Source organism: Cherax quadricarinatus, chromosome 47 (assembly GCF_038502225.1).
Source record: "Cherax quadricarinatus isolate ZL_2023a chromosome 47, ASM3850222v1, whole genome shotgun sequence".
In the NCBI taxonomy this organism is placed as follows: domain Eukaryota; kingdom Metazoa; phylum Arthropoda; class Malacostraca; order Decapoda; family Parastacidae; genus Cherax; species Cherax quadricarinatus.
Genome location: NC_091338.1, coordinates 2538062 through 2563959, shown reverse-complemented (window position 1 = coordinate 2563959; position 25898 = coordinate 2538062). Strand labels below are relative to the sequence as shown.

The 25898-nt window shown below is 38.1% G+C and overlaps 1 protein-coding gene across 2 annotated transcripts in view; it reads left to right on the top strand.

The window, feature by feature from the left end:
* Positions 1-23848, top strand: part of ENGase (cytosolic endo-beta-N-acetylglucosaminidase) — a 29087-nt gene extending 5239 nt beyond the window's left edge. For both annotated transcript variants that reach the window (XM_053787875.2, XM_053787874.2), the window contains exons 5-12: positions 1807-1946; positions 6649-6814; positions 8281-8487; positions 10051-10113; positions 17209-17303; positions 19501-19641; positions 20234-20410; positions 21068-23848. In XM_053787875.2, coding sequence (XP_053643850.2) covers positions 1807-1946; positions 6649-6814; positions 8281-8487; positions 10051-10113; positions 17209-17303; positions 19501-19641; positions 20234-20410; positions 21068-21194 — 1116 coding nt within the window. In that variant the 3' untranslated portion in view covers positions 21195-23848. The remainder of the gene's footprint in view (positions 1-1806; positions 1947-6648; positions 6815-8280; positions 8488-10050; positions 10114-17208; positions 17304-19500; positions 19642-20233; positions 20411-21067) is intronic.
* Positions 23849-25898: the final 2050 nt, after the last annotated feature.

Genomic DNA, 25898 nt, shown 5'->3' with positions numbered 1-25898 from the left:
CCAATTATGTAAGTGTATTTATGTAAGTGTGTTTGTATGTGTATGTTTGGGGGTCTGAAATGGACTAATCTAATTCACAATATTCCTTATGGGAACAAATTCAGTCAATACTGGCACCTGAACATACTTTTGGAATGAAATAATATCGTAAACCGGGGGTCCACTGTATTTCAAATACAGTGGTACCTTGACTTACAAGTGCCCCAGCTTACGAGTTTTCCGAGTTACAAGCCATCGCTCGGTTGATTTTTTGCTTTGAGTTGCGAGCCAAAATCCGTGTTACAAGCAAGCTTCAGATATGCTGCCACTAGTTGGCACCAGTGGTTGGTGCAGCGAATGCCACAACATCCGCCCAGCATCCCAGCGTTTTGTGCTTTTTGTGAAGTTATTTTGCCAAATTTCTTTTTTCTGACCATGGGTCCTAAAAAAGTAAGTGGAAAGGACAGTGCTGAGAAGAAGAGGAGGATGTCCATTGAATTAAAGCATGAAATCATAGAAAAACACGAGAAAATTGCTTTTGTTTCAGTATTTTCCTTATGAAACTAGTGATCTAGTGCAGTTAACCTCACAAACACTCCATATTCTCTTATAATAAGACCTCAGAAGGGCAAGAATGGAAGATATGGTCAGAGTGATAATTATTTTTACCTCAGGAGTGGCTGCCACCACTCGTCACATAATGACATATTTTATTCATTCTAGAGTATATGTATATCATGTTTCTATGTTATTTATATTGTTTATTATGTCATATTAGATCAATTGTGATAGATAAATGAGCCGTAGAGTTGATATTAGCGTTATAATGAAGTATTTTCTCCTGCCTCCTGAAAGCCAGGAATTCCGCTGGAACAGATTAATGGCACTTCAGTTAATTTCAGTGAGGGATATTGATTTGATATACTACAAGCAAATTGAGTTACGAGCTCGGTCACGGAACGAATTAAACTCGTAAGTCAAGGTACCACTGTACATATCTTGTGTGGTGTGAATATTATGCAGAGAATTCAGAGCACTATTCAGAGAGCTGTTGAAGAGTTATTGAGGTGATTTGGACAGTTAAGAGGGGATGGAGCACAATAGAAGTGTATCAGTCTTTGGTGGAGGAAAGAAGGGGTAGGGGTCATTCCAGGAAAGGTTCAATGGTCAAGGAGGGTAAAGGAGGTTTTAATTGCTAGGGGATTGGATATCCAACAGTCTTATGTGTAAATGATTGATAAGAGTGAGTGGAAGCAAGTGGTTGTTATGACTAGGCATGTTGTTGGAGTGTGAGCAAAGCAATACAGTATTTATGAGGGGGATTTTGTGAAACCAGTTAGTTGGATTTGAGTACTAGAGGTGAGGTGGGAAGTACAGTGTAGTCCCTGCACCCTAAAGGAAGGATGAGGATGTTGCAGTTTGGAGAGCCATCAGAACTGTGATGTCAGCATACTTCTGGCATGATAGTGATTGAATGAATAACAGCAAAGTGTTTCCTCTTTTTTTTGGTCACCCTACATCAGTGGGAGATGGCTGATGTGTTACAAAAAAATTGTGCAACACTAATTGCAGTTTTTTATCTTGATGTCACTGATTTATAAATTTTCTTCATTAACCCTTAAACTGTCCAAACATAGATCTACGTTCACACGCATAGTTCTCCGAACGTAGATCTACGTTTGATCTTACATTGTTTATCATGTAAAAAAAAAGTAGATCTACGTTTGGAGCGCTGTGCGCACAAACATAGATCTACGTTTGGACAGTTTAAGGGTTAAAGCATTTCTGCATAGATAACCTTAAAATTGTATCACAGTCTTTTTGCAGGTTGAGCAGTTGAGAGACTTTGTGCAGAAGTTAACACTGGCAATGAAAGAATCTCTCCCTGATGCTCTTGTCTTGTGGTATGACAGTGTTACCACAAGAGGAGAGTTGTGTTGGCAGAATGAGCTCAATAATTACAACAGGTAGAGTTTTGTAAGATGGTTGAGTTTCAGATTCTGTATTTTTTTTTAACACACCAGCTATCACCCACCAAGGCAGGGTTACCCAAAAAAGAAACACACTTTCACCATCATTCAATGTATATATGTACATATATTATACGGTGTCTTGTAATTACATTTAATGTTCATGACGAACCTGGAGATCTGTAAAGAGTATCCCTAACCTTACTAATTGCATGCTTTTATCCTCTTGTAGCAGCCTGTTGTAATTCATTTGACATTGTTGTTATGCATTCTATTCTCATTAACACATAACAACATTCAAAAACATAATAGAGGATAATGGATCCACTACCTGGGCCTAAGCATGTTACAATGATAATGAATTATTTTCATAGGGAGTCAGAGTATGCAGTCATAATAACATTACAGATATACTATTAATATTATTATTACTGTAAATTACATATCCTTTATATTATAAATTCCATTTATAATACAGTATTTAGACTATAAAAGGACACATTATATCTTCCTAGCTGTGTACTGTTCGGCTCCACATGTTAAGTCAAGCACCTTGCTGTATCTATAGTACGTATTTGGCAACGCTCCTCGGTCATTATACACCCTCGCAGGAACTATTTTACCCTCAATATTTTCCTGTATGAGTTCCATTACAAAATATTTGTTTTGGATATATGTGGCCTGTTTTATTAATCTATTATAAAATAATTATATTTGTTTTTTTGACCTTCACTTGTTTTTTTGTTTTTTTATTTCTGGCATATGTACTTCTTATTTGGGATCATTTTTATCATTTTCTTCCAATTTCCACTGGGTTTCCCGTCATCAGGTGTTTTCTTGTAATGGATCTTTCTGCTCTCTGCTTCATCCATAGGTCTTAGGACAATTTTTTTTTCTTTTTTTGAGTGTTATGTAGGATTTTTATTATGGTACCATATATTATGTGATATTAAATTTTGCATGAGGTGAACATTTTTTTCATTCCTCTACATAATCTAAATATTGCAATACCACTTTGATTGTTAGAGGTTGTGTCTCTAAATATGATGCTGCTCTAGTAATTCTCTCATAAATTGGTAGTCACACTGGGGTTTCAAGGGTTGTACAGCATTCTGTCGTATGCTGCAGTGATCCAAGGTGAGGATGAATTTTCGACCAACTTCAATTTAGTCTTTTATTCTCGTGAAATCGTAATAACACAATTGCCAACGAATCACGAAACGAATGGCATTTAAACCCATGATAAGTGAATTCTAAAACTCACAGGCCAGTGCGTTAACCACTTGCCATGGGTTCCAACCCCACTCAGTCCATGATTAGTCTTCTATTCCTTTGGTTGTCAGAACCAGGTCTAAAAAGGTTTCCTCAGGTGACTTCAGTTGTGTGCTTACTAAACAGGAACCTTGTAGTACAAGTAATTTTCCTTTGATTTCTTTGGATAGCCTGTCCCAGTCTCTTTCATAGTCAAGGTTTGTAACTAAGTTGCTTTTATGATGAAGTGATGCTCGTCTTATATTTGCACTAACTAACCCACACAGGTTTAGCACTTCATATAATACATTGCTATTTACAATAACAAGTGTTTGTAGTGCACTCTCAGTGTAGACTATTTCATTTTGTTGTCTTCTGATAAGACTATGATTGAATGAATGATGGTGAATGTGTTTCTTCATTCTTGGGTCACCCTACCTCAGTGGGAGATAGCCAGTGTCTTTAAAAAATGTAATATATATGAGTTGTTAGGTAAGACACATATGCAACAGTTAGGTATCTTTATTATGAAACGTTTCGCCTAACTGTTGCATATGTGTCTTACCTAACAACCTGTCGGGTAAATGTAAATGGGGAACCTTTAATTGAGCTATGTGTAGAAAGAAATTTGGTAATAAGTAATACATATTTTATGAAAAAGAGGATAAATAAATATACAGGGTATGATGTAGCACGTAATGAAAGTAGTTTATTAGATTATGTATTGGTGGATAAAAGGTTGATGGGTAGGCTCCAGGATGTACATGTTTATAGAGGGGCAACTGATATATCGGATCATTATTTAGTTGTAGCTACAGTTAGAGTAATAGGTAGATGGGAAAAGAGGAAGGTGGCAACAACAAGTAAGAGGGAGGTGAAAGTGTATAAACTAAGGGAGGAGGAAGTTCGGGTGAGATATAAGCGACTATTGGCAGAAAGGTGGGATAGTGCAAAGATGAGTAATGGGGGGGTTGAAGAGGGTTGGAATAGTTTTAAAAATGCAGTATTAGAATGTGGGGCAGAAGTTTGTGGTTATAGGAGGGTGGGTGCAGGAGGAAAGAGGAGTGATTGGTGGAATGATGAAGTAAAGGGTGTGATAAAAGAGAAAAAGGTAGCTTATGAGAGGTTTTTACAAAGCAGAAGTGTTATAAGAAGAGCAGAATATATGGAGAGTAAAAGAAAGGTAAAGAGAGTGGTGAGAGAGTGCAAAAGGAGAGCAGATGATAGAGTGGGAGAGGCACTGTCAAGAAATTTTAATGAAAATAAGAAAAAATTTTGGAGTGAGTTAAACAAGTTAAGAAAGCCAAGGGAAAATATGGATTTGTCAGTTAAAAACAGAGTAGGGGAGTTAGTAGATGGGGAGATGGAGGTATTAGGTAGATGGCGAGAATATTTTGAGGAACTTTTAAATGTTAAGGAAGAAACAGAGGCAGTAATTTCATGCACTGGTCAGGGAGGTATACCATCTTTTAGGAGTGAAGAAGAGCAGAATGTAAGTGTGGGGGAGGTACGTGAGGCATTACGTAAAATGAAAGGGGGTAAAGCAGCTGGTACTGATGGGATCATGACAGAAATGTTAAAAGCAGGGGGGGATATAGTGTTGGAGTGGTTGGTACTTTTGTTTAATAAATGTATGAAAGAGGGGAAGGTACCTAGGGATTGGCGGAGAGCATGTATAGTCCCTTTATATAAAGGGAAAGGGGACAAAAGAGACTGTAAAAATTATAGAGGAATAAGCTTACTGAGTATACCAGGAAAAGTGTACGGTAGGGTTATAATTGAAAGAATTAGAGGTAAGACAGAATGTAGGATTGCGGATGAGCAAGGAGGTTTCAGAGTGGGTAGGGGATGTGTAGATCAAGTGTTTACATTGAAGCATATATGTGAACAGTATTTAGATAAAGGTAGGGAAGTTTTTATTGCATTTATGGATTTAGAAAAGGCATATGATAGAGTGGATAGAGGAGCAATGTGGCAGATGTTGCAAGTATATGGAATAGGTGGTAAGTTATTAAATGCTGTAAAGAGTTTTTATGAAGATAGTGAGGCTCAGGTTAGGGTGTGTAGAAGAGAGGGAGACTATTTCCCGGTAAAAGTAGGTCTTAGACAGGGATGTGTAATGTCACCATGGTTGTTTAATATATTTATAGATGGGGTTGTTAAGGAAGTAAATGCTAGGGTGTTTGGGAGAGGGGTGGGATTAAATTATGGGGAATCAAATTCAAAATGGGAATTGACACAGTTACTTTTTGCTGATGATACTGTGCTTATGGGAGATTCTAAAGAAAAATTGCAAAGGTTAGTGGATGAGTTTGGGAATGTGTGTAAAGGTAGAAAGTTGAAAGTGAACATAGAAAAGAGTAAGGTGATGAGGGTGTCAAATGATTTAGATAAAGAAAAATTGGATATCAAATTGGGGAGGAGGAGTATGGAAGAAGTGAATGTTTTCAGATACTTGGGAGTTGACGTGTCGGCGGATGGATTTATGAAGGATGAGGTTAATCATAGAATTGATGAGGGAAAAAAGGTGAGTGGTGCGTTGAGGTATATGTGGAGTCAAAAAATGTTATCTATGGAGGCAAAGAAGGGAATGTATGAAAGTATAGTAGTACCAACACTCTTATATGGGTGTGAAGCTTGGGTGGTAAATGCAGCAGCGAGGAGACGGTTGGAGGCAGTGGAGATGTCCTGTTTAAGGGCAATGTGTGGTGTAAATATTATGCAGAAAATTCGGAGTGTGGAAATTAGGAGAAGGTGTGGAGTTAATAAAAGTATTAGTCAGAGGGCAGAAGAGGGGTTGTTGAGGTGGTTTGGTCATTTAGAGAGAATGGATCAAAGTAGAATGACATGGAAAGCATATAAATCTATAGGGGAAGGAAGGCGGGGTAGGGGTCGTCCTCGAAAGGGTTGGAGAGAGGGGGTAAAGGAGGTTTTGTGGGTAAGGGGCTTGGACTTCCAGCAAGCGTGCGTGAGCGTGTTAGATAGGAGTGAATGGAGACGAATGGTACTTGGGACCTGACGATCTGTTGGAGTGTGAGCAGGGTAATATTTAGTGAAGGGATTCAGGGAAACCGGTTATTTTCATATAGTCGGACTTGAGTCCTGGAAATGGGAAGTACAATGCCTGCACTTTAAAGGAGGGGTTTGGGATATTGGCAGTTTGGAGGGATATGTTGTGTATCTTTATATGTGTATGCTTCTAGACTGTTGTATTCTGAGCACCTCTGCAAAAACAGTGATAATGTGCGAGTATGGTGAAAGTGTTGAATGATGATGAAAGTATTTTCTTTTTGGGGATTTTCTTTCTTTTTTGGGTCACCCTGCCTCGGTGGGAGACGGCCGACTTGTTGAAAAAAAAAAAAAAAAAAAAATATATGAGTTGTTACTAATTAATGATTTTTCTTGTGTGAAAATTTGTTTGCTATACACTGGGCATTTTTTACCACAGGCCATTTTTTGATGCTTGTGATGGGATTTTTCTGAACTACACTTGGACAAATGATCATCTGATACGCTCACGAGAAGTGGCTGGTGAGAGGACTGGCCAGGTTTACGTGGGTCTGGATGTATTTGGCCGTAACTTCTATGAAGGAGGAAAATTTAACACCCATAAAGTACTGTAACAGTAACTAATTATTATTATCTTATTATTATACAGTAGGACCCCCATATCGATGGGGGGATACGTTTCAAGGACCTGCCGTGGATACTGAAACTGCAGATAGTAGCAAACCCTTTGTGTAATCATGTAGGTACCTATTATAAAATTTAATTAATAAATTATGCACAATAAGTGGAGAGTTATTACTTTTTCAATGATGGGAAGCACTTCAATGCTTCTCTTAGGCTTTGAAGAACTGCCAGTTTGTCTACTTTTGCATTTTGGGGCCATTATTATGTAAAATTAAGTGGTATTTTTGGGCCACAGTAAACCGTGGATAATGAATCAGTGGATATGGGGATTCTACTGCATTATTATTATTATTATTATTATTATTCTATTATTGGATTATTATTACTGCATTATATTAATGTTATTACTATTATTGATTCTGCTATTATTACTGTAAGTGGTGAAACAGATGTGTAGTTTAATTGCTGTAATTAACCTTTGTGTCTTTAAAAAATTATTAGACCTTATAATTGTAGGAAACTTTTCTGGTTGGATGATCTTGTTTGAATTCGTTGAGAATTTTAAACAAAATTAAGACAGGAAATTCTATTATGAAAAAAAAATAATTTCATTTAATCAACAGTTATTATAGCAGAAACATTTTTAACTGTGTATAAATGTATTCTTTCCTGGGCTTCTGCATTTTTGCTTTTACTGTGGTAATTTTATACATGAAACATATTTTTTCAATAACCAAGAGTAGTTCTCTATTGATCTTATTTTAAACACAATGGCCATTTCTTGCTAAGGCAGGGCAACCCAAAGAAAACAACACATTCACTCTGTCAGATCCCCCCTCTATCTGCAACATTCCCAGTCCTCCTCTATAGTGCAGGCACTGCCCTCTTCACCTTCTGGAATCTGGCTATCTAGTTTTCCCCTGAATCCCTTCATAAAAGTTACCCTGCTAACACTCAAACAGCACATCCATTAAAATCCATTTGTCTCCATTCACTCGTATCAAACACACAAATAAGCCTATTGGATGTTCGTCAAGTACCTGAAACTCAAAACTTCTTGTACCCCTTCCCTCAGACCATTTTTGGGATGACCCCTTCCCATACTACCTTCCCCCTAAGATTTATACACCCTCTTAATTGACCTGTCCCTATCAATCCTTTCTATATGCCCAAACCACCTCAACAATCTCTCTACTGTTCTCGGAATCATACCTTTGATCACTGCATATTACCTTTTAATTTCTACACTCCAAATCATCTGCATGATATTCACACACATTGCTCTGAAAATGGGCTATAGAATTTCTTCCCATGTATGTCAGGCATATTGTAAAAGGTGACCAAAATGATGGGAGCGCTGGGCTAGTAACCCATATTCTATTTTCACTTACATAAAAAGTTTAAGCTTAAATATGTTTATAATAATGACTTGCAATTATATTTTTAGGCTCTGGAGGCAGCACGATTGCACAATTTATCAGCTGCTATATTTGCCCAAGGATGGACACATGAAACTCAAGATAATTTTGTAGAAGCTGAGAAGATGATGTGGAGCTCCTTGGCCCCTTACCTTGCACATCATGGGCCTTCCTGCTTACCATTTCGAACATCTTTCTGCCAAGGCTTTGGATCAAAACATTTTCTGCGAGGGAAGGTTGGCATTATTTTGAGGGAATTTTATCTTTTTCTAGATAAATAGTTGTGAAATGTTGTAAAAAAAAGTTGCTTTTAAAATTAAATCAATGGAATGAAATAAACCATTTTAGAAAGTGACTGAAACCCACTGAACTATGCCTCTGCCTTGAGCTAACCTGCTACAGGAGGGCCTGCTTTATACAGCAGGTTAGGTTCTGGGCTACTGCTGTAAAGTGAAAATTGCTGTAAAGTGAAAATTGCTGTAAAGTGAAACATCTATTTTTCTCTTTCAAATGATAACATGTTTACACAATTTTATGTTGAGCAATAGATCTAGGTCTAAAAAATACATATACAGTACACACATTACTTACCTTAAAATATTTTCATCCCTAGCTTATAGTGAGTGGTGAATATATTTGTTGTAGGAAAACTGAATAAATGAAGAATTGGTATAATTGAAAACCAATTCATTAGTGAAACTCTGTAAAACTAAGTGCTGTAAAACGGGGCCCTCTTGTACTTCCTTTACTTGCTAACAACATTGCATGTTGGTCCAAAGATTGCCCATTCTTAATAGAATAGTTTGAAGTAGTTTAACATATCCTACTTACAATAAAGAATTATATGAAGGTCAGATCAAAATTTCAGAGCTTTAATACTTAGTGTTGCTCATACTTTGTGAGTGGTCAAGCCAGGCATGCAGTTTGACAGGTTTTCAAACTCCGTACAAGTTAAAGAGCAGGTAAGCTCTAACTCTTTGTGAGTCCCAAAACAGAATTTACAGACTGTGTTTCATTTTTTGTAGCTGTTGTGTAAAACATGACCTTGACACTTTGTAGGATTTCAAGACTGTAAGAAAAGGGTGTTAAGTGCATATTTTTAAATACACTTTATGTACTTTGATTTGTATTGATGTAATTCCAACTCATTGCTGTATACATATACATATTTGCTGTTGTGGAACACCCATCAGTAAGTTTGTGCCAACATCACTGGCTTGCAAAATCACAATGACACAATTGTGAATAACTTGCAGAATGGGATTTGAACCCCATGTCTTTCTATTGTGACAGTTTTTAAGTGCTCTGCAGTCTGATTGCTAGCAGTAAATATCAACACATTGAAATGTTTTCCCAATAAAGGCATGTTCTTCACTGTTGCCAGCAGCACGCTGCTTAGATCCATTCCTTAGCAACTTAAATGAAAGAGAAATAAGTTGAGGAGCCTGGGACAGTCTGATAACATAAAATCACATTGTGTTTAGTAAATTTTGACCATAGCAAATTGTAACAAGCTGCTGTCAGTGACATGCACAGAAGACTATGCTGAACATTAAAAAATAGCTGGCGAATGGCAGTGTTCACCTTATGTGCCATATATTGTAAAACACTCTTGAGCTTCACTTACTTTTCTCCAAACATAAAAAAATATATCAAATGAATCTGAATCCACAAGGATTACAGTGCTATTTTTTTGAGGAAAATGAAGGCAAATCTTCATTTGTTTTGCCTGGTCCTTCAAACACAGACAGTGCTTAGACCTGAGAATAAATAGGATATTAATTGTTTTGTGCTTTCAGATTGAGGGAAGTAATCCTTGGTATGATCTGAGCAAGCAGCAGTACCAACCTCTTTGGTCCCAAGTATGTTTTCATGATGCAACTGAAATTTAACTAGTCAAACTTTACTGTTTATTTATAATTAAAGTTGAAAACACTGAGTGTACCAAATGAGATGAGAATCACTAGCCCTGAATAATATTTAAGTTTATCCTTGTGAGCCTCTCCTCCAAAGATCATTCTGGTTCTGTGACATGTTAATGTGCCACATTTTCTGCACAGTGTAAGCCGAAAAAAAGAATATATGTTATTCTAGGTTACATTATTTTACTTTTATCTTAATTGATCTATAGTTACATATATATTTAAATAGCAATATTCAAATTACATATATGGGAAGGTTATGTCTGGTAGTGGAGAGACATCATCATCATCACTGAACTAGTTAGTATTCACATAGAGGTGACCCATGAACAACGTGGGGGTTACGGGCATCGACCTTTCCCCATGCAGTTGAAAATCCATGTATAACTTTTGACTCTCCAAAAAATTAACTACTAAGCACCTACTGTTGACCAGAAGCCTTATTGCTAACGTAAACATAGATTAGCATGTATTTTGTATATGTATTATATACTGTATTCTTATAATAAGGTAAGCTACAAAATAGATAGTGTCATTAAGAAATGAGTCCTGGAAATGGGAAGTACAATGCCTGCACTTTAAAGGAGGGGTTTGGGATATTGGCAGTTTGGAGGGATATGTTGTGTATCTTTATATGTGTATGCTTTTAGACTGTTGTATTCTGAGCACCTCTGCAAAAACAGTGATAATGTGCGAATGTGGTGAAAGTGTTGAATGATGATGAAAGTATTTTCTTTTTGGGGATTTTCTTTCTTTTTTTGGGTCACCCTGCCTCGGTGGGAGACGGCCGACTTGTTGAAAAAAAAAAAAAAAAATTAAGAAAATCATAAGGAAAATACATTTACAGTACTGTACTGTATTTATCAAAACCATAAGTTTACGTTGTCTGCTTACAAGATGAATTGTCTGTCTGTTCAGTACCTACATCAGTATTATAATATATAATATCTTTATTTGTAGGTAGTAGGTTGGTAGACAGCAACCACCCAGGGAGGTACTACCGTCCTGCCAAGTGAGTGTAAAACGAAAGCCTGTAATTGTTTTACATGATGGTAGGATTGCTGGTGTCTTTTGTCTGTCTCATAAATATGCAAGATTACAGGTACGTCTTGCTACTTCTACTTACACTTAGGTCACACTACACATACATGTACACGTTTATTTATACACACTCATCTGAGTTTTCTTTGATTTTATCTTAATAGTTCTTGGTCTTATTACTTTTCCTTTTATATCCATGGGGAAGTGGAATAAGAATTTTTCCTCCGTAAGCCATGCGTGTTGTAAAAGTCAACTAGAATGCCGGGAACAATGGACTAGTAACCCCTTTTCCTGTAAAGATTACTAAAAAGAATAAGAAGAAGAAAATTGTCAAAGTGGGAAGTCTGAATGTGCGTGGATGTTGTGCAAATGATAAGAAAGAGATGATTGTGGATGTTATGAATGAGAAGAAACTGGATGTCCTGGCTTTAAGTGAAACAAAGCTGAAGGGGGTGGGAGAGTTTCAATGGAGAGGAATAAATGGGATTAGGTCAGGGGTTTCAAATAGAGTTAGAGCTAAAGAAGGAGTAGCAATAATGTTGAAGGATAAGCTATGGCAGGAAAAGAGGGACTACAAATGTATAAATTCAAGGATTATGTGGAGTAAAATAAAGATTGGATGTGAAAAGTGGGTTATAGTAAGCGTGTATGCACCTGGAGAAGAGAGAAGTGTAGAGGAGAGAGAGAGATTCTGGGAAATGTTGAGTGAATGCGTGGGGAGTTTTGAATCAAGTGTGAGAGTAATGGTGGTTGGGGATTTCAATGCTAAAGTGGGTAAAAATGTTATGGAGGGAGTAGTAGGTAATTTTGGGGTGCCAGGGGTAAATGTAAATGGGGAGCCTTTAATTGAGCTATGTGTAGAAAGAAATTTGGTAATAAGTAATACATATTTTATGAAAAAGAGGATAAATAAATATACAAGGTATGATGTAGCACGTAATGAAAGTAGTTTGTTAGATTATGTATTGGTGGATAAAAGGTTGATGGGTAGGCTCCAGGATGTACATGTTTATAGAGGGGCAACTGATATATCGGATCATTATTTAGTTGTAGCTACAGTTAGAGTAAGAGGTAGATGGGAAAAGAGGAAGGTGGCAACAACAAGTAAGAGGGAGGTGAAAGTGTATAAACTAAGGGAGGAGGAAGTTCGGGCGAGATATAAGCGACTATTGGCAGAAAGGTGGGCTAGTGCAAAGATGAGTAGTGGGGGGGTTGAAGAGGGTTGGAATAGTTTAAAAAATGCAGTATTAGAATGTGGGGCAGAAGTTTGTGGTTATAGGAGGGTGGGGGCAGGAGGAAAGAGGAGTGATTGGTGGAATGATGAAGTAAAGGGTGTGATAAAAGAGAAAAAGGTAGCTTACGAGAGGTTTTTACAAAGCAGAAGTGTTATAAGAAGAGCAGAGTATATGGAGAGTAAAAGAAAGGTGAAGAGAGTGGTGAGAGAGTGCAAAAGGAGAGCAGATGATAGAGTGGGAGAGGCACTGTCAAGAAATTTTAATGAAGATAAGAAAAAATTTTGGAGTGAGTTAAACAAGTTAAGAAAGCCTAGGGAAAGTATGGATTTGTCAGTTAAAAACAGAGTAGGGGAGTTAGTAGATGGGGAGAGGGAGGTATTAGGTAGATGGCGAGAATATTTTGAGGAACTTTTAAATGTTAAGGAAGAAAGGGAGGCGGTAATTTCATGCACTGGCCAGGGAGGTATACCATCTTTTAGGAGTGAAGAAGAGCAGAATGTAAGTGTGGTGGAGGTACGTGAGGCATTACGTAGAATGAAAGGGGGTAAAGCAGCTGGAACTGATGGGATCATGACAGAAATGTTAAAAGCAGGGGGGGATATAGTGTTGGAGTGGTTGGTACTTTTGTTTAATAAATGTATGAAAGAGGGGAAGGTACCTAGGGATTGGCAGAGAGCATGTATAGTCCCTTTATATAAAGGGAAAGGGGACAAAAGAGATTGTAAAAATTATAGAGGAATAAGTTTACTGAGTATACCAGGAAAAGTATACGGTAGGGTTATAATTGAAAGAATTAGAGGTAAGACAGAATGTAGAATTGCGGACGAGCAAGGAGGTTTCAGAGTGGATAGGGGATGTGTAGATCAAGTGTTTACATTGAAGCATATATGTGAACAGTATTTAGATAAAGGTAGGGAAGTTTTTATTGCATTTATGGATTTAGAAAAGGCATATGATAGAGTGGATAGAGGAGCAATGTGGCAGATGTTGCAAGTATATGGAATAGGTGGTAAGTTACTAAATGCTGTAAAGAGCTTTTATGAGGATAGTGAGGCTCAGGTTAGGGTGTGTAGAAGAGAGGGAGAATACTTCCCGGTAAAAGTAGGTCTTAGACAGGGATGTGTAATGTCACCATGGTTGTTTAATATATTTATAGATGGGGTTGTAAAAGAAGTAAATGCTAGGGTGTTCAGGAGAGGGGTGGGATTAAATTATGGGGAATCAAATTCAAAATGGGAATTGACACAGTTACTTTTTGCTGATGATACTGTGCTTATGGGAGATTCTAAAGAAAAATTGCAAAGGTTAGTGGATGAGTTTGAGAATGTGTGTAAAGGTAGAAAGTTGAAAGTGAACATAGAAAAGAGTAAGGTGATGAGGGTATCAAATGATTTAGATAAAGAAAAATTGGATATCAAATTGGGGAGGAGGAGTATGGAAGAAGTGAATGTTTTCAGATACTCGGGAGTTGACGTGTCGGCGGATGGATTTATGAAGGATGAGGTTAATCACAGAATTGATGAGGGAAAAAAGGTGAGTGGTGCGTTGAGGTATATGTGGAGTCAAAAAACGTTATCTATAGAGGCAAAGAAGGGAATGTATGAAAGTATAGTAGTACCAACACTCTTATATGGATGTGAAGCTTGGGTGGTAAATGCAGCAGCGAGGAGACGGTTGGAGGCAGTGGAGATGTCCTGTCTAAGGGCAATGTGTGGTGTAAATATTATGCAGAAAATTCGGAGTGTGGAAATTAGGAGAAGGTGTGGAGTTAATAAAAGCATTAGTCAGAGGGCAGAAGAGGGGTTGTTGAGGTGGTTTGGTCATTTAGAGAGAATGGATCAAAGTAGAATGACATGGAAAGCATATAAATCTATAGGGGAAGGAAAGAGGGGTAGGGGTCGTCCTCGAAAGGGTTGGAAAGAGGGGGTAAAGGAGGTTTTGTGGGTGAGGGGCTTGGACTTCCAGCAAGCGTGCATGAGCGTGTTAGATAGGAGTGAATGGAGACGAATGATACTTGGGACCTGACGATCTGTTGGAGTGTGAGCAGGGCAATATTTAGTGAAGGGATTCAGGGAAACCGGTTATTTTCATATAGTCAGACTTGAGTCCTGGAAATGGGAAGTACAATGCCTGCACTTTAAAGGAGGGGTTTGGGATATTGGCAGTTTGGAGGGATATGTTGTGTATCTCTATACGTATATGCTTCTAAACTGTTATATTCTGAGCACCTCTGCAAAAGCAGTGATAATGTGTGAGTGTGGTGAAAGTGTTGAATGATGATGAAAGTATTTTCTTTTTGGGGATTTTCTTTCTTTTTTTGGGTCACCCTGCCTCGGTGGGAGACGACCGACTTGTTGAAAAAAAAAAAAAAAAAATCTTTATTTACTACAAGTACGTGTACAAGGTATACAGGCCTAGCTGACATCAATGACATACTACTGCATAGAAAGCCCCTTGTCATGCAGAGCATCTCGGGCAAATTAGGTCAGTTTTGTTCCAGGATGTGACCTGCACCAGTCGACTAACACCCAGGTACCCATTTTACTGATCGGTGAACATAGACAACTGGTGTAAGGAAACATGTCTAATATTTCCACCCCTTCACTGGGAATGGAACCCAGACCCCTCACCATGTGAAGCGAGAGCTTTTGCCACCAGGCCACGGGGCATCGTATTGTCTTATATGATACAAAACACTGTAGATGTTAGATGTATTACGAACACTCAACATTAAATATGAAAAGAAAATTCATAATTATTTGTGATTTAATATAGCATCTTTGTATTTGTTTACATTTCTCTCGACTGCAAATGGAACATGTATGATCTGTAATAATATATCGTTCTTTTTATTTCCCAATGGGAAAGTGGAGAAGAACCGGTTCTGCATAAATTACTAAATGTAAAAAGAAGAAAAACTTTTGTTTCTTTTTTGGGTCACCCTGCCTTGGTGGGAGACAGCCAGCATGTTAAAAAAATTATTATTATTAATGTTGTTATATATATTATTTTTCTCTCTTTCAACACACCAGCCATATCCCACCGAGGCAGGGTGACAAGTAATTATTTTTTTTTTAATTATTATTATTATTATTATTATTTTTAGTTATCTATTATTTTTTTTTTTCCAACAAGTCGGCCGTCTCCCACCGAGGCAGGGTGACCCAAAGAGAAAGAAAATCCCCAAAAAGAAAATACTTTCATCATCATTCAACACTTTCACCTTACTCACACATAATCACTGTTTTTGCAGAGGTGCCCAGAATACAACAGTTTAGAAGTATATACGTATAAAAATACACAATATATCTCTCCAAACTGTCAATATCCCAAACCCCTCCTTTAGAGTGCAGGCATTGTACTTCCCATTTCCAGGACTCAAGTCCGGCTATATAAAAATAACTGGTTTCCCTGAATCCCTTCACTAAATATTACCCTGCTCACACTCCAACAGATCGTCAGGTCCCAAATACCATTCGTCTCCATTCACTCCTATCGAACACGCTCATGCACGCTTGCTGGAAGTCCAAGCCCCTCGCCCACAAAACCTCCCTTACCTCTTCCAACCTTTTCAAGGACGACCCCTACACCGCCTTCCTTCTCCTACAGATTTAAATGCTCTCCATGTCATTCTACTTTGATCCATTCTCTCTAAATGACCAAACCACCTCAACAACCCCTCTTCAGCCCTCTGACTAATACTTTTATTAACTCCACACCTTCTCCTAATTTCCACACTCCGAATTTTCTGCATAATATTTACACTGCACATTGCCCTTAGACAGGACATCTCCACTGCCTCCAACCGTCTCCTCGCTGCTGCATTCACAACCCAAGCTTCACACCCATATAAGAGTGTTGGCACTACTATACTTTCATACATTCCCTTCTTTGCCTCCATAGATAACATTTTTTGACTCCACATATACCTCAATGCACCACTCACCTTTTTTTCCTCATCAATTCTATGATTAACCTCATCCTATTATTATATTATTATTATATTATTGGGTCTTTACATTTGTTAACATTTCTCTCGACTGTGAATGGAACAGGTACAATCTGTAATTGTTTGTGTACATAAGTTTTGATCAATTTTAACTTTTTATAATAGATTTGTGTATATTTTATGGTATTAAATGATAAATTAGACTAGTATCTACATACATGTATATTTTATGCATTCATGATATACCTAACTTTTGCTTATTTTTTTCTGTTGTAAATCTCCAAAAAAATTTCCAATATATTGAAAAAATTTCACATAGGTGGACCCATGCAGTTCAAGCCCATGTTGTTCAAGGGTCAACTGCATTCTTTATTTTGGAGGATGGGTTGAAATACTTTTGGTAACAGTGGACAGTATGACTAGTATGTTTTAGCCCCCATGCAAATGTCTGGTAGTTTTCACCCATAATTATCACATGGTAATGCTCTTAGATCCACTGAGAAAGCTGGAATTGAAACCAACAGTGAGCCAGTCCTAAAATAGCAGGCCATGGTACAGTGGTCAGCACACTGGCCTACTAATTTCATGACTGTACATCTCTTTTGGGAGGATAGTAAAAGAGAAATAATTTAGCAAAGAATGTAATAGGGGTAATAATTACTAGATCCTACTTAAACTGCAGCATTTTTGTAAATTTGATTCGTTAATTAAACTCCTGATCTCTGATTTAAAAAATTGTTGTATACCTCAGATTCCCAATTAGCATTGATTATAACATAAATAATCTACATTGTATCTTTATGGGCTTAGGAACAAGGCTCTGCCACAATGACCCTTGAAACAACTGAAGCCTTCACTGGCGGTGGCTGCTTACGACTAACCACAGTCTCTCCTTCAACTGTCAGGTACTGTAAAATACTTGAAAAATTGTTTAGCATGTAAAGTAAAATATATAAGTACAGTGAGAGAGAGACGAGGTGAATCATAGAATTGAATAAGGAAAAAGGTGAGTGATGCATTGAAGCACCTCTGGAGACAGAGAACATTTTCCATGGAGGCAAAAAGGGGGATGTACGAGAGTATAGTGGTACTAACACTTACATGGGTGTGCAGCATGGGTTGTGAATGTTGCATTGAGGAGGAGGGTGAAGGCAGTGGAGATGATGTGTTTGAGGGCAACATGTGGTGTGAATATTATGCAGACAATTTGTAGTTTGGAGACTGGAGGGAGGTGCAGGGCTGCTAAGAGTATTATTATCCAGAGGGCTGAGAAGGGGTTGTTGAGGTGCTGGACATGCTGTTGAAGTGTGAGCAAAGTAACATTTATGAAGGGATTCGGGAAAACTGGTTAGCCACGCTCGAGTCCTGGAGGTGGGAAGTACAATGCCTGCACTCTGAAGGAAGGGTTAATTTGATTGTGATATCAGCACACTTCTGGAAACACAGCAATTGAGTGAATGTTGGTGGATGTGTTTTCTTCTTTAAGGTTCCCTTCCTTGATGGGAGGCAGCTGATAAGTTTTATGCATGTGTATAGGACTTAAGTATGTTTAGCAGTGATTGGTCAAGACCTGTAGAATAAATAATTACATTAGTCCACCGGGTGGCGCCCTGGCCACATCGTCCAGTGTGTGTAAATGAGTAAGGTGCAGCAGCTTGGCTGTCACTCACCCTCCCTCCCAAGCTACAGTCTGGTCTGCACCAACCCTCACCAGGAGTGAGGGAGAAAGTGAGGAAGAAAATGGAAGAGATTGAGGCAGTCCAGTTGCTGCCACCTGTGTAGTGTTGTCAGATATGGTAGGAGAGAGGGTGGGAGAGAAAGAAAGAGTGGGCAAAAGAGAATGCAAGAGAAGGAGGGAGGCTAGAGAATGGGAGAGGGAGGAAAGGGAATAGAGGAGGACTCATGTAAGTAGTATCATAAAATATTTTTTATTTCATTATTAAAACTAAATTAAATTAAACCCATAATTTTATGCTTCAGGAAATCATCTTTGATTATAACATGGATGTCTATGGAAAACTGGGTTCTGAGTTCTGAACATCTGTATAACAAATGATTTTCAGGTGTACCATAACATCATAAGTTGGCATCCCAGCTGTACTGTGGTGAGGGTCACAGATAACACTCAGAATATTCTTACATGTTATTACTGTCCAGTGTAATACATTTTTTTTTTTTTATTATCACTGGCCGATTCCCACCAAGGCAGGGTGGCCCATAAAAGAAAAACTTTCACCATCATTCACTCCATCACTGTCTTGCCAGAAGGGTGCTTTACACTACAGTTTTTAAACTGCAACATTAACACCCCTCCTTCAGAGTGCAGGCACTGTACTTCCCATCTCCAGGACTCAAGTCCGGCCTGCCGGTTTCCCTGAACCCCTTCATAAATGTTACTTTGCTCGCGCTCCAACAGCACGTCAAGTATTAAAAACCATTTGTCTCCATTCACTCCTATCAAACACGCTCACGCATGCCTGCTGGAAGTCCAAGCCCCTTGCACACAAAACCTCCTTTACCCCCTCCCTCCAACCTTTCCTAGGACGACCCCTACCCCGCCTTCCTTCCACTACAGACTGATACACTCTTGAAGTCACTCTGTTTCGCTCCATTCTCTCTACATGTCCGAACCACCTCAACAACCCTTCCTCAGCCCTCTGGACAACAGTTTTGGTAATCCCGCACCTCCTCCTAACTTCCAAACTACGAATTCTCTGCATTATATTCACACCACACATTGCCCTCAGACATGACATCTCCACTGCCTCCAGCCTTCTCCTCGCTGCAACATTCATCACCCATGCTTCACACCCATATAAGAGCGTTGGTAAAACTATACTCTCATACATTCCCCTCTTTGCCTCCAAGGACAAAGTTCTTTGTCTCCACAGACTCCTAGGTGCACCGCTAACCCAGTGAATTGCCATTAGAACTTGACTCTAGAGCATTCTGATTTAAACCATGTAAACTACATCATGCTACTCTAATCTGTATAAACTACATCATGCTACTCTAATCTGTATACACTACACCCTTCTTTAATCCATGTAGACTACTGGTACATCATTTTGATTTAATCCATGGAGTCTACATTTGTTTCAGGTTATTCGTGTGTGGAATAAGCTGGAGGGTGGCACTAATTGTGTCATTGTGTTACAAGTGGTGTGGGCCAGTTGTTCCCTTCAGCCTTGAGCTACATCTGGGTCCAGCCACAGTCACCAGTGATACACCTGTAACACAAAGGCAAAGTTCATGTTCATTATCTTCGTTGATTAAATTTTATCGAAAAAATTCTGTTTTCCTGGGGAGCCAAGAGACAATTTGTTTTTTAAATCCTTATCATTCAGCCTTGGTCTTGTCTGAATTTGACTACAGGAAAGTTTCTAAAGTGTGGATTAAGTTGGAAAAAAAAGTGGCCTTGCTTAGTACGTAGATACTAAGAGAAAAAAGAAAGCCTCCTGTGCTATTAAATCATGTGTGAGAAGAAAGGAAAGTCTTCACAATAGTGTATGCTAAGTATGCTAAGTGCTTCATAAAAATGTTTGGTTGCAAGGGCTCATCAGCTGATCATTTAGTCATGGGAAGCTACTCGGCTGTCTCTGCACAAATTATTTTCTGAGGACAGTTATAATCCTGATCAAGTTTTTTAATATTGTCAGGTGCAAAAATAAAAGAAAACTACTTGGTATATATTAAGCTGTCTAAAATGAAGCCTTATTTGACTCATTCTTCACCCCACATAATACAATTTTTAATTACATGCCTATTTTTCAGTAATGTATTCCCTGTGTTTTGCAAGGGTAACTGTATTAATTATTAATCCTTTGCTTTTCAGGATAGTAACTCTGATATGTGAGAATAACTCTGGAAAACTTGAGGATAATGCTCATATTGAAGAGAATGAAAATTTGGCATCAGGAAATTCACTTGAAAGCACAGAGCAAGTAATGACAGAAAATCCTGATCAACCACCAATGGTGGTAGATACTGAAGAAAATGGATGGACGATAAGGTTAGTTTGCATATATCATTTTATTTAGCTTGTAGAAGTGTGGTTGTGAGATAGGATAAGCATATTTTTACAAATTGAAGTAAAATGTGAGAGAGTACAAGCTTATTTTACAAGTTTGAGTGCGAGAAGTGAAATTTATCCAGCTCCAATACAACATTCTCGGCTTTACAGCAGTGTCACATATATCAAAGTGAAAGTTTGTGGTGGGGGAATTTTAGGTAAACCAATATCTGTGGTGGAGTCATAATGAGACTGTAGTGTTGCAGTTTGGAGAGACATCTGAACTGATGTCAGCACACTTCTGGCAAGACAATAATTGAATGATTGATGGTGAATGTGTTTTCTCATTTTCTTGGTTCACAACACATTGGTGAGAAATGATTGGTGTGTTAAAAAAAAAATACTCTAGATCTTCAAATCTTTTGTGCATTATATTATAATAGTTCTTTTATAATAAAAAGGACTTGTAAATCTTTTGAATTGTTATGTATGTCTGTACACCTCTGGCAAGACAGCTGTTGAATTAATAATGATTTTTTTTGGACAATCCCTGCCATGGTGCCAGATGGCCAGTATGATAAAAAAAAATATAATTTAAAATGGATTTTTTCCATCTTTTTAGGATATGCATTAATTAGCTTAATTCTTTATACTCAGATCATTCTCAATTAAAGAAGTGGAAGGAAATGAATTAAAGCAAATAGACCTTAAACTAGAAGGAGCCTCATCAGTGTTAGTTGGAGAACTGGACTTAACTAACCGCTGTATAAAAGGTCTTGGTTAGCCGAGTTGTGGCTTGGCAAAGTATGTATTGTACAGTAAACCCTCGATTTAATGGACCTCCATTTATGGGCTTCAAATAATATGGGACAGAATCTGCTGAACTGTAGTATCGGCACACCTCTGGCAAGAGTGATGGAGTTAGTGATGATGAAAGTGTTTATTCTTTTTTGGGTCACCCTACCTTGGTGGGAAATGGCCGATGTGCTAAACACAAAGAAAAAGTGTGGTGTCAACTGACTCGGAAACAGTGGACAAAGTCCATTAGTCACAGAAGTGCTGAGTAATGTTACAATCAGATTCACTTCTATCACCACAGTCACCATTACTGGCCATCCTCTTACCCTTATTAGTCCATTAAATTGTGACTTTACTATGGGTTTCCATTTACTGTTTTAAGTGCTTGTGGTTTTTAAACAAAATATTTAAATTTAATATAAATTTTTTATGAGGTGAAATATTGGCTTATATAGACACCTGCTTGAAAGCCTTCATTCATGAAAAAAATTATAAACACGATTACGCTCCTGAATTTTACTTAAGTTGTGGAGAAAATAATTGCAATGATTTATGTAAATAAAAAATTTTATTTTATGGGCCAGAATATAAAGAGACATGGTACCAATTTGTCAAGCCACCTAATTGTTGTCACTAGACTCTCCAGTATCAGATAAAAACGTTCAACTTCCATGTTAACTACAGTATTAACAACTATATATACTGTATTATACAATTTTTGACTTTGGTTTATGCAAATTATTTTATTCTTTACCCTTCAAGGGGATTCTTTGCTGCAATGAAAGGCTCTTGATACAGTGAATCTGAGTTACCTCCCTTTCCTTGGATCAGTCCTAAATGCCCCATACCCCTTTTTCTCCCATAAATAGTGGGGATGTTTTTTCATCAAAAAATTTTGTGACTTAAAGCCTGTGCCTTGGCTTAAACTGTGGCACGTGCCCATGCGCCATGATTGCTACTAAAGTCACTGATGCTGATACCACTGAGTGAGAGGGCAGTGAGAGGTGCAGTGGTTCGCTGCTCACACCAGATGATCTTCCCCACCTCTGCACATATTTCAGTTTCTTTCTTCCTCCTCATGCCTCACCCAGTTTATTGTCTAGATAACATGTGCATAATCCTGTTTAAACAAGATAATAATAGTGATATGCTGTATATTTTTGTAACTCTCTCAGAAGCAGGTAAACTCTACTGTATGTGATATTTAATTCAGTATTAGAGTGCATAATAAAGGGATGAGGAATCCCAGCCTTGTGCTTTGGTGAGAAAATCATAGCAGTTGGACAGGGTCTTTTCACATCATTAATATCTTGGACTAAGAAAGGACAGATGAATAAAACATGTTCAACACTTAGGTATCTTTATTGTGGAGATGTTTCACCCAGCAGTGACTTTGCCAATTCAAAATTGAGAATAATAGGGGAGACATCAGAAGAATGTCTACACAGTATCTCGTGTCTTATTCATTTACTTGTCGGTTTTGTATGCCATTAATACATGAGGGGACAGACGTGTCGTACCATGCTCTGGCTTACAGTAATTAAAATTAGTGTTACTGTACTCCAGGATGATTTGAATAGACTGATGCAGTGGTCGGAGAAGTGGCAGATGCAGTTTGATATAGACAAATGCAAAGTTCTAAATGTTGGACAGGACAATGACCATGCCACTTATAAACTAAATAGTGTAGATCTTAATACTACTGATTGCAAAAAGGATTTAGGATTTCTGGTTAGCAGTAATCTGAAACCAAGACAACAGTGCATAAGTGTTCCCAATAAACTTAACAGAATCCTTGGCTTCATATCAAGAAGTATAAATAATAGAAGTCCTCAGGTTGTTCTTCAACTCTATATATCCTTGGTTAGGCCTCATTTAGATTATGCTGCACAGTTCTGGTCACCATATTGCAGAATGGATATAAGTGCACTGGAAAACATACAGAGGAGGATGACAAAGCTGATCTCATGTATCAGAAACCTTCCCTATGAGGATAGACTGAGGGCCCTGAATCTGCACTCTCTAGAAAGGCGTAGAATTAGGGGGGATATGATTGAGGTGTATAAATGGAAAACAGGAATAAATAAAGGGGATGTAAATAGTGTGCTGAAAATATCCAGCCAAGACAGGACTCGCAGCAATGGTTTCAAGTTGGAAAAGTTCAGATTCAGGAAGGACATAGGAAAGCACTGGTTTGGTAATAGAGTTGTGGATGAGTGGAACAAACTCCCGAGTACCATCATAGAAGCTAAGATCTTGTGTAGTTTTAAAAATAGGTTGGATAAATACATGAGTGGGTGTGGGTGAGTGTGAGTTGGACCTGACTAGCTTGGGCTACCAGGTCTGGTGCCATGCTCCTTCCTTAAGTGGAAGTGACCTGACTAGGTGGTCATTGTTCTAGGCCAGGGGGTGGCATGGCATGGACCTGCTTTGCATGGGTCGTTAGGCTTGTTGCAGTGTTCCTTCTTTCTTATGTTCTTCTTATGTAATTGTATGTGCCTATGGAATATTTATATCTTGTGATTTTATATTATTATTGTGTGTTTTAACCAGAAAGTATTGAGAGAATTTTTTTTTATCTCCAGTGGTATGTAAGTTTACAGTGTAATAGGATTAAGTAATATATTGTGTGCATTGTTATCTGTATGTTTTACTAACCACTTATTTTGTATTCATTGCTGTATACAGTATAATGTTTGCCACAACACTGAGTAGTGGTTATGCTGAAACTAGTCCATCACCAGGAGTGAGGATTTCTTAATACTATTTATGCTCATAATTGTTAGATCAGTTTTACAGTACTGTCATCATACTGCAGCTGAGCTGGAAATTGTTCTTGTTCTTGTGCCATACGTTATCACATGCACCTCTCATTGTGGAATTTTCTTTAAGAGGTTTAATCCCATCTTATCTATAAGTCATATCCTCTTATAGAAAACTGAAGCACTTCTTCCCTTTCACATATCAGACATGTCTGATCATAATCCCATGCCTAAAGCCTCACTGCTAAACTGGAGTAAAAAGTTAGTTCCATTTGTCAAGAGATATCCAAGGCAGAAGTGATTGGAAGGAACAATTATCAGTTAGGTTTATAGAGAAAACTGCTAATAAACCAAGGTAGAGTACTGCCCTGGTCCAGCATTCTTGGCTTTTAGCATAGGTAGGGTTGGGAGTGTGTGTTGATTTTTTTTTTCCAACAAACCATCAGTATCCCACCGACAGGGTGACCTAAAAAAGAAAAACAAGTCTCCCTTTTAAATTTAGTAATGTATACAAGAGAAGGGGGTTAGTAGCCCCCTTGCTCCCAGCATTTTAGTCGCCTCTTACAATATGCATGGCTTACGGAGGAAGAATTCTGTTCCACTGTGTGTTGATTATTTATTTATTTTTTTTTTTTATTATCACACTGGCCGATTCCCACCAAGGCAGGGTGGCCCGAAAAAGAAAAACTTTCACCATCATTCACTCCATCACTGTCTTGCCAGAAGGGTGCTTTACACTACAGTTTTTAAACTGCAACATTAACACCCCTCCTGTGTGTGTTGATGTAGTTTTTATTTATTATTTTTAATGCAGTAGCTTTATCTCACCAAGGTGAGGTGACCAAAAAAAAAAATTGACATTATTCATTCAACAGCTGTCTTACCAGAAGTGTGGAGACATCACAATTTTAATGACTCTGTGAACTGCAGCATTTCCACCTCTCCGTCAGTGCAGGCACTGTATTGTCCCTCCAGGACTCAAGTCTGGCTGACTGCTGTTCCTGCATCCCTTCATAAATGCTACTTTGCTTACCCTCCAACAGCACCACAAACCATAAAAACTACTTTTCTCCACTCATTCTGATCTAACACACTTGCACAAGTATTCTCCTTACAAAATTTAAAGTGGTCAGGTTAGTTGCACAGTGTCCACGAACAGTGTTGTGTGACCAACATGGGCTTGGCACTTGTTGGGTTTATTATATTGGTCTGGGAGCATTGCTGAGGTGCTGCTTCATCTGTTGAAATCTTGGGTACGAGACAACTTTGCATGCACTTATCAGGTTAGAGATGGCTGGAAGTGGGTCAGCAAGAAATGATGCACCAACATTTTCTCTTGATGATAGCGTGATTACCTAGTTATAATTACAGGAGCAGAGCAGCAGTCAACTAATACCCAGATGCATTTGTTCCTATAAGTTCACAGGCTTTAGTATTTGTGAATTTTGATAATTCAGTCTATTTGTGGGCAACCTGCAAACAGATTGAGTTATCCAAAGTTGTTCTGGTTCAGTGATCTCAATGATTTCTTACACTATATCTATTTTTTATTCTGGTCATTATTTCTTGTGACTGTCAGTATTAACTCGAGTTGAGCAACGTATTACTAACATATGATCTTTTGAAACACAGAATGAGCCCAAATTTGAAAAAAATATGTCAAGCAGACTTAATTTTGTATTTGCAGTACATAAAGTATTCACAGTTTCTTACTTTGTGGAACCTCTAGGAACATAATCCTTTGTGAATTTGTAGAGATGACTACCTGTTGATTCTTAGGTGAACAGAGGCACTAGGTACAAGAAGACTTGCTCATACATCCAGCCTTACCAGGGAATTGAACTCAGAATTTTTTTATTGTAAGCATAATGCTTTAACCACTAAGCTACAAGTCAGAGGTTAGAGGAAAGTTATTGTGGTATAAGCAA